Source organism: Periplaneta americana, chromosome 13 (genome assembly GCF_040183065.1).
Source record: "Periplaneta americana isolate PAMFEO1 chromosome 13, P.americana_PAMFEO1_priV1, whole genome shotgun sequence".
NCBI classification, from domain to species: domain Eukaryota; kingdom Metazoa; phylum Arthropoda; class Insecta; order Blattodea; family Blattidae; genus Periplaneta; species Periplaneta americana.
The window spans coordinates 63,483,578-63,501,720 of record NC_091129.1 but is presented as its reverse complement, the minus strand read 5'-3'; the positions used below and the strand labels follow the sequence as shown (position 1 = coordinate 63,501,720).

General features: G+C 36.5%; 1 protein-coding gene across 2 annotated transcripts in view; it reads left to right on the top strand.

Annotated features, from left to right (window-relative positions):
- The window catches only part of Sfxn1-3 (Sideroflexin-1-3), a 71,848-nt gene that overhangs the window by 8,034 nt on the left and 45,671 nt on the right, over positions 1-18,143 (top strand). For both annotated transcript variants that reach the window (XR_011335574.1, XM_069843387.1), the window contains exon 2: positions 13,017-13,187. Coding sequence is in view for 1 of the 2 variants with exons in the window: in XM_069843387.1 (XP_069699488.1) it covers positions 13,017-13,187 (171 nt within the window). In the remaining variant the exon portion in view is untranslated. The remainder of the gene's footprint in view (positions 1-13,016; positions 13,188-18,143) is intronic.

Sequence of the window (18,143 nt, the reverse complement as noted above, 5' to 3'; positions counted from 1 at the left end):
ACATATCTTGATTACGCAACTTTTAACATTATATCATTGAGGAATATAAAGTATATATATATATATATATATATATATATATATTCATCAGTTTTTACTCTGTGCGAAAGACACGATTATGCCTTCAAATCCCGCATCTAGACTAGCACTTATGCCTTTTGCCTTTATGTTATTCCGCGCTGGGAGCGGCACAGGATTCACACTATGTTTTTACAGAAAATTGCGAAGACGGGAGCAGGGAAATCTTTCTAATACTCATACATACCAGACCGAGAAAAATGATCAACAACAAATAGATAAATAAATGGATAAGTAGAAAGGTCTAGGTGCTTGCGTACGTGCGTGCGTCCGTACCTATCTACCTACCTACCTACCTACCTACATACATACATACATACATACATGTTTTAGTCTGATATTTAACAATGCTAAGCTCCTAGAAATCATCTATCTTGAATTTATAAACTGTATTGAATAATACAGAAATCGTTTACGGAAGTAATATAATAATTCTTAACAAATGAATGACAGGAGTTAGCACAAGAGACGCAACAAAAACAAGGACCTAAAGAACAACAAGAAATACGGAATATATATACTGTATAAACTGAATTTTTAGCAAGTACTGCTAATTTAAATTATTTAAAGAATTTCTAGTGTTAACATAAGCGATTCATGCCAGATGACCTAGTAGCCTACAACGTCACATTAAAATGTTAATTGACTAAAGCGTCATGATCAAGGTCCACAAACAAGGCCAACGAGTTGCTACAAACCAGAAGAATTCAAGACTTGCATAAGAAATATGCTCTGTAAGATCGTGTGTCGTACTACAATGATAATTACTGACCTCCAAAATAAAGCTTTCCCTGATACGATTTTTTGTTTGTTTGACGACGCTGTACTCATATTTGAGCCTACTTAGCTTGGTAACATTATGCAAAGTTTAATTAAGATATGGAGACGTGGAGATTTTAAAGATACTGTTTTGGAATCCAAAGTCTATACACTGTGTAAAAATAATTCAGCGTCTGGGAAGCAACAGAGTGATGGCAGTGAGAGTTTATTCTTAAGGAAGAAGGTGGGACTGCATAATCCTGCAGATACATAAGTAAAACCTGCGTTCCACCACATGATATATCACGGGATATTTAATACTAGGTTTATATAATTATAAATTATTAGCTGAAGGGAAAATAAGTTTCTTTTAACAGTTGAGTTAGATGCAGTAGTCGGCATTTCGTGACTCTCGAGTCACTCAATACTCAAGCAGGACGGAGGGGTAAGGCATCATCCTTCCCCTTAGCCATCATTTGTTCATACAAATTTAAGCAGTTTGGGTATCCTCCTCTCCTACCTTCTCCTTTGCTGTGTATTGCACGCTGCATTTTATATGACGTAATCTTTGCCGACCAATGAGTTAGAGTCTCATTATCGCTTGTATGAAAACAACTAGACTTCGATTTTAAAGCATCTTACAGAGGTGTATACTTGTATTCCAAGGTACTGACTACTGACTACTGCAGCGTTCGTCGAGTGAGATGAACGGTTTCCACGTTGTCTTGTTCATACGAATGTTTTGGTGGCGTGATTTTTTTGGGAATTTCCCATAGCTAGTGAGGAATTAAGTTGGAATAGAAGCTGAGATGACATTGGTTTATTGCCTATAATGTAGTTTGAAAAACGGGACACGGTATTTGAGGAAATCCTTATAATTACGTTTAACGTCTGTACAGGAATTAGGGTGTTGGAATTAGGATAAATAAGTACAATTTACTGTAATATTTAAGTGTGTGTAAGGAACGAAATGAAATAAGCTATGATTTATGAATAACAGTCACTACCACCACCACCACCACCACCACCACCACCACCACCACCACCACCACCACTTCACTGCCACTACACTTCAAGCTTTGAGTCCTTTGATCTACTTAATTTTTACGCTTGTGAAGATTATGAAGTAGGTCTAATAACAAGTAGTCTCTGCGGATCTCCTTAATGTGTACTATGTGTAGCCTCTATAGGATCTCTAAGCTATATTAAATACGTGTTCATGTATACCAGGGGGCGTCAAGTGAGTACACTCTCGTGCGTACGTACAAACCCTCAAGCCCTGGCATACGGCTGCGGGCAAGGGTAGCTGCTTCCACAGTGGCGGAGCTAAGAACTTGTATGTGAACCAAATTTGTGATAAGAATATAAATTAATTTAAGCTTTTAATTGAAGCACACCTTTCACTGTTAATTGCACTATACTGAAAACAATACGCTATACAATTTGGTACAATTAACTAGCTATATACGACATAAATGTTTGTATGTTTGCACAACAATGAAACAAAACAAAATACTGTATACACTTTTATACAGATTAACATACTACGAAATAAAACTGTTCACTGCTTGTCTTCTTCTCATTGCTATACAGTTCAATTAACAAAATAAAACAACAGTACAAACGTTGTTATTCAAATCTCTAATAATAGTACTTTTTCTTATACATCAGAGATCCGCGGAGATTTTTACAGTTTTCTGTTAGTAAGCAGTTTTTCAATTCGTGAAGCTATTGTTTTAGTACCACCAAATTGCAAACATGCTTTCAAGTGTTCGTTACTTAATTGGCTTCTGTGACGTGACTTTGTAAACTTCATTAAAGAAAACAGTGTTTCGCTTATGTAGGTTGTCCCGAACATGCACAACGTTCTTGCAGCAAGATTGTGCAGTTTAGGAAGCCTTTCTCGTGGAAAACAAGTATAGAAATGGTTAATACTTTTTCTGCTTTGATACTTATCCTTTAGCTCAATATCGCTTTGTAAATCAAGTATTTCTAATTGTAGTTCAGCAGGAACATCCAGGACACTCACTGAAAAAGGTGTTGCAAATATCTTAAATTGTTGATATCTACTTTCGAAGTCTTCGCACAATTGTTGCATTATTCTTATATTCTTTCATGTCCAAGGCTTCCAATAGGTTTCCCATGTACATCCATAAATAAGGCAATCTCATTCCTAAGTGAGAGAAAACGTTCCAGAACTTTTTCTCGACTTAACCACCTTACCTCGGTATGGTATGGATTTACCCCATACTCACTGTTAATACCATCAAGTAGTGCCCTGAACTCCATGTGATTAAGTCCTTCAGACCTTACGAAATTAATTGTTTGCGCAACAACATTCATTACATTGCTAAGGTTCATATTTTTAGTACATAAATATTCCTGGTGCAAAATGCAGTGCACCGGTGCCCCCAAGCGACCTCGATAGGTTCCACCACTGATGGACTGTAGTGTACAACCGTACTGCCCGCAGTGGAAGCCGTACGCAGGCCTGTACGCCCTCTCGCGATCTTGAGTCGACCTGGCGGAGCCTGATGTATACTTTTCATTTATTAATGTTAGAATGGAGACAGAACAGAAAGAATCGAAAGGTGTATAGCTTCACTATGTTACAAATATAAGCTTATGTGTATCTTTACGTAGAACTATGTGTGAATACGATCGCCTGTCGACAAAGTGCATAGCTTTCTATGCTACATATTTTTATGTGGAACTACGTGAGGGGTTATGCGAGAACTGAAACAAGAAGGATGCAAGGACAAGGACAATGCGAAGTCAAGGATAAGGGTAATACAAAAGGAAAAAGGGAAACGAAGAAAAACAAGGGAAATATAAGGAGAAGAAGGGGAACATAAGAAGAACAAGGGGAAGACAAAGAACAAGGGAAACACAAGGAGAACAAGGGGAACATCAGGAGAAGAACGGCTGCTGACCTTTTGTTCACATGCCTCAGCAGAGGCGAACCTGTAGTCAGCATGAAGATCCACAAGCCGTTGTAGCTTGTCTTCAAAACCGGATTTCGCTAACTTACGATGCCAGTGGGCACCGCTCGTCCCATACACTGGCCGGAATTTCATGAGAAAATGTTTTCCTAATGAGAAGTCGAACCAACGCTCATTCTGTAACACGACTCCAGACATGATGTTCGGCGCGGGACTTCCATTTTTACCAATAGATGGTGATGATGATAATGATGATTATGATGGTGATGATGATAATGATAATAAAATAATAAAACAATAATAATAATAATAATAATAATAATAATAATAATAATAATAATAATAATAATAAACAATACTATTTTTATTGTTGCAACTTAGACTTTTGTAAAATAAATGGAGAACGTTTGAAGTAGGTTCTTTGTTCAGTTCATGGACGCATGTAGAGTGCTTGAACTTGTTATTTCTTGTAGGGATAAGTAAAGTAAGTAAATTCATGGCGCTACAGCCCTGAAGATATACCGACATAATTCTTGATTGTATGTCATTGTAAATATTGGCTATTTAGAATCTGTGAAGTAATAATATAGTAAGAATGGAACAACAGTGTGCTGCTAATGAATGTGGTAGGAAAAATGAAAGTAGTATAGAAAATTTATCCCGCAGCCACTCTGGCAGTGCCGGGTTTAGACCTAGGTTGCCTAGGGCGGCAATTTCTAGGGGGTGGCGGTATATTTTCTCTCTCTCTCTCTCTCTTCATTTTTTTTCTTTCCCTTTTTATTTTCATTTTATAGTGAAATTTGTTTTTAAAACACTTGTCGGTAAATATTTTCTGAAGTTTGTTCTTGAACACCTTGTGGAAGTCGGATATTGTTTCGTTATCGCATTGTCGTAGTCATGACGAGAGTAAAAGGAAAGTGTGCAGTTGCATAGTTATATTTTTATGCTGGTATCACGTTATTATACTATAAAACTGCTTAAATTTAACAAGAATGCATTTTTTTTAAATCAAATTGGGTGTGTGTTCATTATTTATTATTGTGAATGTAACCACAACTCTCAGTTACATTTCCAATATAATATATCGTCAACAATACTATTTAATCACTTTCCAGCATGCGCACTATATAATTCAATATGAAAGATTTATTCCGCAAAGAGTTGGAGTTTATTTTTCAATTTATTTTATACTTCCTATCGAAGTAAGAAATCCTCCTAATAATTATACCATCAATAAAACCAATGCTTAAAAATACTGGTATACCACAGCCTGCCTTTCAGAAATCAATTTTGTTTCAACAAGGAATAAATTTGAATATATTTCTTTGCATCGAGTCTGATGTGCTTCGTCAGATCGACTTCGATGACATAATCAATGCTTTCTCTATGAAGAAAGTGCGAAGGAAATCTTTTAATTCACAACTAATTTAAACTAAACATAGCCTGTATAATAGCTGCTTATAAACTGTTTGTGAGAGTTGGGGGGGGGGCGGCAAATTTTAGCACTGTCTAGGGGCGGCACTGTACCTTAATCCGGCCCTGCACTCTGTCCAAGTGTCCATAGCTAATCTCATAAGATCTACTGGGGAACGATCCCCATTCCCTTTGGTAAGAAGCCGCGAACTGGACAAGGCAGTAGAGACACAACTCGAAGTTATTTTTGGCTTGTTGGAGTATTGACGACCGGGAAACACTTTTTTTTTTCTTTTTTTTTTTTTTTTTTTACAAAACTAGATCACAAATCCACTCTCCTATTTTAGTAATTCATAAGAAAACTCCTATGTTTAAGAATTTGCAGACTTTCAGGCGTCAGAGCTCTTCCCAGTATTGATATATCATTCCATTTTATCTCACAGCCGCTTGACGCCCCAGATGAGCGATGCCAAATTATCTCGAAGTTGCTAAATGTCTGTTGCCGCAGTATCGTAAAGATGCGTTCCACTCCAGCTATAAAACACGAAAATGCGACGACAGAACCACCTATCGGAAATCAATACAAGTTACGGGCTTTGCGTGAGAGATGAAAATCTGACAGGAGCAGTACACACTTTGTCAGTTATCATCATCATCATCATCTACTAGCAATGATCAAGCTCTTTTTGTCTGTACTCATTTTATGGAGTGTGGTAATTTTATATCGAGACAATCAATTCTTGTGATGGCATAAGAACGTCATTCAAGTTACCGGTACTGAACTACCGTCGACCCAGGAAACGACCCATTGACAAAAGTAAACCGTAATCAGAAGATAGAATATCTCAACTTATGATACAATAGAAAATATAATCTCTGGATTGGGACTATTTAATCAATAAGCCTACAAGATTGCTTCTGTTAATTTTTAAAATTTGTTCAACCTGGACATGATAAAACCGCTTTACCTTCTAGTTCTTGAATCTTGGCTTCTGTCAAATATGATCGATGGACAGGAGCATTGTCATATTGGTAAAGTATTCAAAGATAAATAGCATTACCGTACAGGTATACACGATCTAGTTGTTGAGAACACAGTTCAGCATTAATGGCCCGGCCGCTTGAAATAAGTTCGAAGTTAAGTATCCCACTAAAATAAAAACATAAGCCTTACATATCTTGCCGAGCCGTGGCTTAGTCGGTTAGACGACGACATTTCGCCAAGGCGACCGGGATTCAATCCCTGGGAGTGCAAATAAAATTTGTGGTGAACAAAACGGCTCCTAGGCAAATTTTCTCCCGAGTACCTACTTCTGTTTCTCGTACGAATTCATTGCATTATTGATCCCCCATCATTAATATTATATTACTGCCCCCAGCCTGAACAGCCCATAGTTTGTTCCCTTTGGTCCATAGAAGGGGCTCCATAAATGATCGGCGGCACGATCCAAAAACAAGATTGAAGTGAGAACATAATATTATAAGCACTAAAAGTTAATATTATTACTTGCTACAGTTTAAAAAAAATATAAAAGCCTTGTCCCAACTGCTTTTAGATGCCAGTCTTATTTATTTTTAGTAGGTTATTTTACGACGCTTTATCAACAGCTTAGGTTATTTAGCGTCTGAATGAGATGAAGGTGATAATGCCGGTGAAATGAGTCCGGGGTCCAGCACCGAAAGTTACCCAGCATTTGCTCATCTTGGGTTGAGGGAAAACCCCGGAAAAAACCTCAACCAGGCAACTTGCCCCGACCGGGAATCGAACCCGGGCCACCTGGTTTCGCGGCCAGACGCGCTGACCGTTACTCCACAGGTGTGGACGCCAGTCTTATTATTCAATATTTCCCTTCGGTACCGTTAACAGTCTTTAATCCTGACCGCTACTCACAAATTAGCGCCTGGTTTACAAGATGCATTGTACAGTTTTTCAATCCCTGTGACTCAGTTTCCGATATGTACATATCGAATCCTTATAAAGTAGGCTTAAAAATCCTTCTAACGGACATCACATCTATTCTACTACACTCGGTATAATTCTTAGTTTTTAATGCCTGGTTTTGCGATCAACCTCTAACAGAAATGAGTATTTTTTGGGGGGGTAAAGGCGGCGGTCACGTAGAACTGACATCCCTACTGCAATTAATATTGACTGTCTGTGAAGGTGAAAGTCTTAACCTTCCGCTACCCTCTGGGTCGATTTGGCCTAGCGTTACCTTTTTGTGATCAAACTGGTTTTATCGAACCACAGGTTGTAGGCCTACTTGTTCGTTAAGGGGATACACATCACTTTCTTGTCTGTATTGCGTAAAAAGATATGAATGTACTCTACAATAATCGATCAGGCAGCGGTCATCTAAACACTGCACGCTCGGACTAGCGTCTCTTACCCGCGGACAAGACACAGCCCTAGCGTGCAATCGTCGCTGCTGGCGGCTATGCTGTCTCTCTATCCCTTGTGCAAGACGGAGCAGAGTTCCTTACCCTCCATGCACTCTACCCATTTCAGCGAGTGCTGACGACCGCTGAGCTAAAGGATTTTGAAGCAGATCATTGAGGGCTTATCTTAAACATCGAGTTTCTGTGGCTCACCCAGCAAATCCTAGAGCAATTGATAGTTGCTATCTCGCACGAAATTGGGAATATTTCAAGACGTCTGGAAAATACTGTGCGTGGTGTCGCAGAAAGAACGGTGTTAGTTGAACATGTGAATGGGGATATGTTCTCAACATTTTGTAAGAACCAAGCCCTACAGTTTGCCCATACACTGATATTTTTGTTTTTGTTGTTTCTTTTCGTACCTCAAATTAATATAATATTTATAACGCTTTAAAGTTTGAAGTGACTTTTGAATGAAACGATATAATTGTACAGATTGAAGAAGACAATTGGATATAGTGTCCACGCCTGTGGAGTAACGGTTATCGCGTATGACCGCGAAACCAGGCGGCTCAGGTTCGAATCCCGGTTGGAAAAAGTTACCTGGTTGAAGTTTTTTCAGGGGGTTTTTCCCTCAACCCAATATAAGCAAATGTTGGGTAACTATCGGTGTTGGAACCCGGACTCATTTCACCGGTATTATCACCTTCATTTAATTCAGACGCTAAATAAACTGAGATGTTGATACAGCGTTATAAAATAATCCACTAGAGATAGAATACATTAAAATAAATAAAAACCGATTATGCATTCTGTAATTAAGTGCATGGTTAATTAGAAAATTAGGCTGAAAGTCTGCGCAGTTTGGCAACAGTGTATCGCCGGCTCGCCTACAAATAAACACGCACTAATCCAGGTCTGGATAGCGGCATTCCGTCCCTTAGTCATGGCAGTAGGATTGCCAGACTTCCTAATGGTAAGACATAACTATACGTGTTAATCTTTTTATTCAGTTTGCAAGAAAACCGTTAATTTTATTCGAAAACTGCAAAGGGATAAATAATTTCTTATCAGTTTCTCTAATGAAAATAGTAAAAATCATAATCGTACGGATAGTGCTTATCGAGTAGAACAATGTTAACATTTAAGAGAAAATTATTTTTTTCTGATAAAAGTATTCATTTGGGACTAATATACAGTTTGATCTGTTTGGATATGGATAATATTAATTTATTATTACAAAGCTATTATGAAAGTAGGAAAAATTTCTTGCTGGTTATATTATGAGTAAAAGATGGGCGTTTCCATATATGACAATCAACAATGCATAATCTGAAAGGACAAATGAAAATCGTAGATGATTAAAATGGCTACTACAAATCAACAGCGGGCACAGTGTGTTCTTTGGTATGCTAAATTTGAGACTGTTAAAAGAGTTCAAAGGGAATTTCGACGTGAGTATGGTGTGCGTAATGTACCTAAATACGATTCCATAATGTTGTGGTATCGAACATTTGTAGAAACAGGTTCTGTGTTAAAAAAAAAAAAAAACATGCAGGAGGTCGCAGGCAAAACCCAGTACGAGAAGCAGCTATCTCTTGGCTTGGTCCCCAAACTCCCCAGATCTAACCCCTCCTGACTTCTTCGTGTAGGGTTTTGTTCAAGACATCGTCTATTCACAGAAACCCAGGAACATTGATGATTTGAGAGTAAACATTACTCAAACTTGTCTACAAATCACCCCTCTTATGTTACAACGGACATGGGCTGAATTGCATCACCGTTATAATTTGTGCAGAGTGCGCAATGGGGGTCATGTTGAACTCTGAGGAATTTCCCATCTTTCAGTGTTGTATGCACAAAGTTTCAACAACTAAAGTTCAGTAGTAAATGTTTAGGGTGTTTTTATTTTATCCATATCCAAACGGATCACCCTGTAGTATCAGATTTTTTGTTGTACTCTATCTATGAAATAAGCTGTTAAAATTTGCAGAGTTATATTATTTACACATAGTATACACAATATACATACTGTATGTTTTTTTGGATATAGGTCACAGGGATTTAACATTATCATAAGGAACATTATGTATAAAAACAACGAAAAAACTTAAGGGAGAGTCGGGTAGTATCGGACATCGGGTAGTATCGGACAGTGCGTTTCTTTCATCTACCACCATATGGTAGTACCTGAATGACATGGTTACGTTTCTCTATGCGACATCGCAGAAACGTAACCATGTCAATCAGGTACTATCACCGTGTGGTAGATGAAAGAAACTCACTGTCCGATATTACCCGATGTCCGATACTACCCGACTCTCCCCTAATCAGTGGGCCAGAAATTAGCATGCGTTGACAATGTGTAAAATAAGAGAACATCATTTATGGTACCTAATAAGTTAAAGTCTGATGTTCTCATATTTTACACATTGTTAAAGTCTGCTAATTTCTAAACATGACCCGATGAGTAAGTTATTTATTTTGTTAATATACAGTAAGGTCGGTATCCCTAAGTTCGCCACTCGTCATTTTCGTTAAGTTATGATATCTGGCCTAAAGTTGGCAGCAGTAACTTGGTGCATATGCGTTAGAACTCCGTTGAATACGCAAGGTGTATTACCAGTATCTCTTGCTATGAGGTAATCGTCATGTTGTGTTAACTGTGGTCCGTTTCATCTAACGGAAGAAGTAATGCATTCAAAGAATGTAATATATCCTTTTAAACCCTATTTTATGTACTCTCTGACTGTAGACTACTTTTAGAATTACATTTACTGTAGCGATATCATACTTTATGACATTATTATTAAATGCTGGAACTTTGCTTAAATTCGCCACTTCAGCTCCTTCCATGGGCAACTTAGTATCATTCGTTGCTGCTTCTCTGAGATCGTTTTAAATATAATATTTTCGCTGTAAGAAAAATCCTAATATAAACAATAGCACGTGACTGAAGCGAAGCTTCATTGGCCGCTGTTTGACGCCATAGATTCTCAGTACATGTTCCCGCCTACTGTTGTACATTCTGTTTCATGTGAACATTTCCCGTTACTCGTCAAGTAGGCCTAATCTCACTACTACTATGCATTCGTTTGCTTAGGAAACATTTAATTTATAATTATTGTAATTAAAACTCACTTACTTATTATATACATTTAAGACTATTTGTTTTTCTCCGCTTTTGAGAGGGTTCCCACTCTTATATTTAATAACGACACACACCCAGGATGCAGAAGCCATACTTGCTTACATGAACAACTACGAGCTCAAGTGACGCCAGCTTGTTACAAGAACAGACTACCTCGGTATTACTGTTGGTATTCATCCGTGTTCATAGTACATAACAAAATATAAAAGTAGCTTTTCTTTTACATAGCGTTTTATATACTATGAGTGAAGTTATACAGAGTGATTCAGACCACCCGTAACAGTCATTTATTTCGGAAACTAATGCATTACAATTTTCGAGAAAAAAATATTTATTACCAAACCACATGTGAACTTTCACTAGAGCTCAATTTCATCAATCAGCTCTAACAGGAAGTAGGGTCAGTGGCGTATCACTTTAAAATTTCAAATGGGAGTATGGGTCAAATAGGGTACCATTTGATAGAGCTCTTCAAAACAAACAACTTTCATAGGAAACGTTTTTATTAATTCCTATTATTTCTATGAGAAAACGTACGAAAAGGCAATGGGTGATTCGGACCACACGTAAGTCATTTATTTCGGAATCTAGTGCATTAAAATTTTCTAGACAAAAAAATTTATCACTAAACCACATGTGAACTTTCACTTGAGCTTGATTTCATTAATCAGCTCTAACAGGAAGTAGGGTCAGTGGCGTATCACTTTAAAATTTCAAATGACAGTCCGGGTCAAATAATGTACCATTTGATAGAGCTCTTCAAAACAAACAACTTTCATAGGAAAAGTTTTTACCAACTCCTACTCTTTCAATGAAAAAACGTACAAAAAGATAATGCCACTAATATTGAGAAATGTTAAAAGACGAAAATGTAAACAAGACAATAATTAATGTTGACTTTTGCTGAAAGACTGGACAATTCCATTAATTTTTATAAATGTTCAAACTGTCTGCCGTTCTGAGCAGCACACACCCGTACTCTTCTTCTAACACTGTCAGTGACTCGTAACACTTCGGCGTGGTCAAGTGACTGGCAGGTCTCCCGGTTTCGCTGTTTTATGTCATCTCTTATTGTGGGACGAACTATATTATCCTGCGTCGTGTGAGTGTTTCGACTGGGAGCCAATCACGGTTATGACAGCAACGTGCTTATGTTTACATTAGGATTTTTCTTACAGCAAAAACAGTATAATTGGCAGTTTAAATAATTGATTACATTTTAACTTTAGTATTTAAATGAGTGATATTTTAGATATTTTATAGGTAAAGGAATAGTAAAATTATTAATCCTGTAATAATTTATTAATGACAAAACTTTGTTTAATTCCTACTATGATCATTTTTTCTGTATTAAAATATATTACATCGGTACTCTGAATATATTAAAATATTATTTGAATTTACAACAGGCACACAAATGGCGAACTTAAGGGAACACATGCGTCCTAACTTCGCCAGTTGCATCTCCCTGTCTCTTTTGTTTTTGTACGAGAAGGAGTACCTTATTCTTTACGAAATTTTTATTTATCTTCAGTATCAATATTGTAACGCAATTTTTTATACTTTCGAAATATGACTTCATCATCAATTTAAAATATAAATTTGCTTAATAATGATAATAATAATAATAATAATAATAATAATAATAATAATAATAATAATAATGGCTTTATTCAACCAGGATTAAAACTTGTTTACATAGTTGAACATACAACTGGATCGGATTACATACTGATACAATTAGGTACATAATGAGATCAAAAGAGGTAGTTACATAAAAATTTACCTCGTAAAATAAAAATAAACATAGTGGAATACAAATTAATGTTGTTAGAATCAGATACGAATCACACAAATACAGAAGCCGAAGATTCAATAAAAAATGTACACAGTAAGAATAAAAATAAACACATTGGAATGCATATTGGTATTAGATCACAAGTAAGTGGGATTCATATAATTAAACCAGAAATCGACAATTGAATAAAATTTACAGAATAAAAAATAGACTAATAATAAAAAAAAACAACACAATGGGATACATATTGGTGTTAAGTGATAAATAAACACGATTTACATGATTACACAATAAAAATAAGAAACAAAAAATAAAAATAAATACAGTGGAGTACATTGTATTAAATATTTTTCTAAGGTGGCGAACTTAGAGATACTTACCTTATATTATAATGTTTCCTTAAATCCTTTTTTCCTATATCCCCAAATAACACGGTATATTACAATAATGAAATTATTTTTATTCTAACATATTTTGTTTTTCTCATATTCGGCAGAGCGGGAGGTGACATTGGTGATCTAACGGAGAATCAACTATGGAAAGCAAAAGAGCTGTACGACTCGGCGTTCCACCCCGACACGGGCGAGAAAATGATGCTCATCGGTCGCATGTCGGCCCAAGTGCCCATGAACATGACCATTACAGGCTTCATGATGACCTTCTACAAGTAAGTCACATTCGAGCAGCCATGCCAACATTATTGCTGACTGCGTGGCTCAGGAGTCCTGTTATTATTGAATGTCTCAGTGACGACTTAAATAGGAAAGACAAATGATGATTGTGAATTTAATGAACATTAGGCCTAAATACCGCCTTTTATTCTGATTTAATTGTATCTTAATCTTAATCTGTATGTTATTATATTCACCTCTAGGTTTTGATCAGATATTGTCTCCTTTGAATTATGAGGTGCTGAAAATACAATTCTTTATGAACGTCTATCACAAATTAGGTCTCTGTCTACATTTATTTCGATTTCATCCAATCATAAATTGAGAAGTCTGCATGGTCCTTCATGTCTTGGATAATTTGTTGGAGACTTGAAAGTACAGCAAAACCCCGATTATCCATCACCGCATTAACCGATTGGTGGATTATCCGACTGTCTTTCTCTATCGCTCTTTTTGTTTTGAAGAAAAAATATGAGTCCTACTGTGCATTATATTAGTACGAAATTTTTCTGCAGAGTGTTTTTTACAAACCTTTACCCTTACGCAGTCTTCGAGTGGTTGTACTGTCTAACTTCTAAGCAAAATATCTTCCACAGGTGTCAAACGAAAGCGTATTTGCTACAAAAAGAAGTGCAAGTAATTGAGTGGTTTGGGAAATGAGAAACTGTCTCATCATAATACGAGATATGAATTAAAAATTGTGCGCGATTTAATGAAAAACAAAATATAAAGTACATCAAATTTGTAAATCTACAACATGAGACCTCTACTATTCCTATCTTTCCACAGAAAGCTGTTATAAAGAGTTTCCTTGGCCATTAAAAACCGACGTTCAAAACTAGACTTAAATAGTGAACTTATGATCCGCACGGAGTAAATGACGAAATTGTATTATGCATTTAGTTTATGAACACCTTTTATAGTACGGATTATCCGATTTTTCGATTAACCGTTCACTCCACCCCCTTCATTACCACGGATAATAGAAGTTCTACTGTAATATCGTTTTACCTTAGGTAGTCCAGTAGTGGGTTGCCAATTTTTAGCCTCTGACAAGCATGTTTTGTGACATTTCCTCTAGAGCTGTTGGAACAGTCATATCGATGTGATTCCACCGCTATTTTCTCGTTAGTGGAAACATTGTAGATCACGGGAAGGTCAGGCTGGCATTTGTACAGGATAACTTATATTTTGTGCTAGTCTACTACATACAGAATAGAACGAGATCTTACACATTTATAAGTAATAATAAATCATGTGATGAATAAAATAAATTAGTAAAATCTTCAGAACGGCTACTATTTCTTGAATACTATTTTTATATGAATTTATTTATACACACTTTAACATCTATGGTCATCTCGCGTGTGTAGGATCTTTGGGGTAAATCAGTAGGCCATTGACTATCATTGAGTTTCTCTTTCTAGTCTTGGGTTATAGATGGCTTGTGTTCACACAACTGATTTAGATTATTTTTTATGTTTATGTTTATATTGGTGATTGAGGAGTCATGAATGAATGAATGAATGAATTAATTAATTAATTCATAGTTTCCTGTCCAAGGGTAGGTCTTTCATTGCAAACACAACATTCTCCAATCATTCCTATTTTCTGCATTCCTCTTTGTCTCCGCATATGACCTATATACAGTATCTTAATGTCGTCTATCATAAGGTATCTTTTTCTGTCCCGAACTCTTCTCTCGTTCATTATTCCTTCTATTGCATCCTTCAATAGGCAGTTTCTTCTCACGTCAGCCAGTGACCCAGCCAATTCCTTTTTCTCTTCCTGATCAGTTTCAGAATCATTCTTTCTTCACACACTCTTTCCAACACAGCTTAATTTCTTTTCCTGTCTGGCCATTTTATATGCTCCATCCTTCTCCATATCAACATTTCAAATGTGTCTAGTCGCTTCTCTTCACTTCGTCGTAATGTCCATGTTTCTGCCCCATACAATGCCACACTCCCCACAAAGCAATTCAGTGGTTCTTCCACAGTTCTTTTTCCATAGATTCGCAGAAGATGCTTCTATTTCTATTAAAAGCTGCCTTTGCCATTGCTATCCTTCTTTCGACTTACTGGTAACAACTCATGTTACTGCTTATACTACACCCCAAGCATTTGAAGCTGTCCACTTGCTCTATTGTCCCATTTAGAATTTGCATGTTTAACTTCTTTATTTTTCTTCCGATAACCATAGTCTTCGTCTTGTTTGCATTTATCTTCATCCCATACTGCTCAGAGCTGTCATTTAGCTCCAGTAACATACGGTATCTCTTAGTATCGTCTTCTCTTTTGCTAACAGTGCCATATCATCAACAAATCTTACTCACTTTAATTCTTCTTCCTCCTACTATCACCTCTTCTTTGTCCTAAAACATTCTTCACTAAATACTCTAAGTAGATGAACAGGATAGGTGATAAAGGACATCCTTGACGTACTCCTCTCCCAATTTCAATTCCTTCTGACATTTCTTCTCTTATCCTGACTTTGACTCGTTGTTTCATATAAAGATTACAGAACAGCATTCTCTCTTTCCCATCCACACCTATTTTCTTCAGGATCCCTATCAGTTTATTCCAATCTACTCTGTCAAATGACTTTTCTAGGTCAACAAATACTGTATACACTAATTTATTCTTCTCTAGGTATCTTTTGCCGATTGTTCGTAGCAGTCCAATTGCTTCTCTCGTACCTTTACCTTCCTGAAGCAAAACTGCTTCTCTTTCAGCTGTCCTTCCATCTTAGAATATAAACGCCGATTCAATATTCTCAGAAGAATCTTCGCTGAGTGCGATATCAGGCTGATAGTCATGAACTGTTACATTTCTCATAGTAAATTTCCAATCCTGTATTTTCCTTTGTGACTAGGGAAACCATGAAAAATCCCAATCAGATTGGCCGGCCGCAGGATTTGAACACGGAACCTCCCGAATGTGAGTCTCAAACATTACCGTCTAAGCTACTTCCCTCGGTCAAGTATTGTTATTTTTTCGTATAAAATTAAATGACGTAGTTGCAACACCGCAAAGCAATGATGTAGCTTCACATACCTCAATAAAGCTGGCGCGTTGTGAACATCACGTAAGCACAATCCTCACTTCAACCTGTTTGGCCGATCAGAATATGCCTTGTTGCCAACTTTTCCACGAGGATTTGAAAATCGTAATTATATAATAATTTATATGCTGTGTATTTCAGAGAAAAACATCACAAGAACCTTTGACTAGAATCAGAAAACTTCATAATATTTTACATTGCAAAAGTTAGTAGTTGTTTTTTTATGTGGATCATCAAAGTCGTTCAAAAATTATATTTTATTGAATACTATAATCAAAGAAACGAAATATGAAATAATGTTCCTGGATAACGTCTCATTAAATAAATAAATAAATAAATAAATAAATAAATAAATAAATAAATAAATAAATGAAGAGAGAGAAAAACTCACCCGGCCTTAATTAAGGATGACCACGAGGATCCGGAAATGAATAGCAAACAAATAAAATTAATTAAATATGAATATTGTTATAAAATAAAGTGTAATAATTAATCACCATTGATTATCAATTATAAAATAAAATCTTAGAAGATGACTATAAATTATACTGATAAAAAAAGATTTTATTTAAAATTAGCATATCCTTAATTAAGGCCTTCTGAGTGGTATAAATGAAATTGTATAATCTGCAGGGAATCTTTGAGAATTTGCGAGATGATATTTTGAATTTCAAAAGATAATATTGATAATTGTTTTAAAAAATGATATGTAAATTTTGGTAAAGAACTCCGACCACCAAAAAATAAACCTGTCACTGACCAATTGAAGAGAGGGATGTTATACTTGGCATTAAGGTAGGGAATACAAGGTTCATAAATGGCCCTCTTTTCCTGATCAACCTGATGAGCTTGGTTTAGATCTCTCTCCATGCGTATAGTTGGATCTATGATAATAGCCTTTTGTTGTTGCCTGTTTATTGCTATTATATCCGCTCTTCTGTGAGAGTCGTCTTCAGAAATACAGTGGACCTCTTCATAAACTTCCCAACCCTTGTTCCGAAGAAGACAGGCGATAGCTCCACGGACTCTATGATGCCTGTTGTTACACAATAACTCTCCTTTCCGACAAAAGCCAAACACGTGGCCAAGAGTTTCTGTCTCGTTGCAGCCTGGTTGACGGCAACGGGTCGTGCTGAAAGCTCTGCCAGGAACGGAGTGCACTGCAGTAAGGTTGCAGGACATCTTGATTGCATTAATATATTCTGAAGACGACAAATTCCTTTTGGTGCTGACCCATGAATTGGCTCTTGGATATTCTTCATAGATGACTACACCTTTCCCCTTATGAGATAACTGACACCAGGAGTCAAACGATCTCTTTCGCAATTCATCACGTAGATGTATTCCAGTTGTTCGAGGTGTTATGTTGGCTTCAGGAATTTTCAGGCGCTCGAGAGCAGTTTTCTTCTCCTCTTCAAGATTCCTGACAAGAAGGAGATTATCATCACTGACTTGTGAGAGTCGTTTACAGATGTTAAAATGCTGAATATTAGCTTCCCATTCAGTCTTAATAAGTCCTAGGCCACGTACTTTTTTAGAAGAATATAGCATGTCATTAGGTGTATCATCAGGAAGAGATATAATTTCTTTGACAGCACTTCTAATTACTTTATCTAGATCTTTAAGGAAGCTGTCAGGGAGCTGATCAAGTGGAGCACATTGCAAAGGATAGATGAACCCAGGCCATATATATTCATTCACAATCTTCAATTTCTGATCAGGCTTCAGTAATGGAGTTTGTGTAAGATTGTTAAGATCACGTGTTAAATTTCTTATAATTTTCTTTTTATCTAAGAATATTTTGTCGCGAAAATCAACTCCCAGATATCGAATTGTTTCAGATTTATCATCAGTACTTTGTATAGCTGATCCATGAAATGAAATGAGAG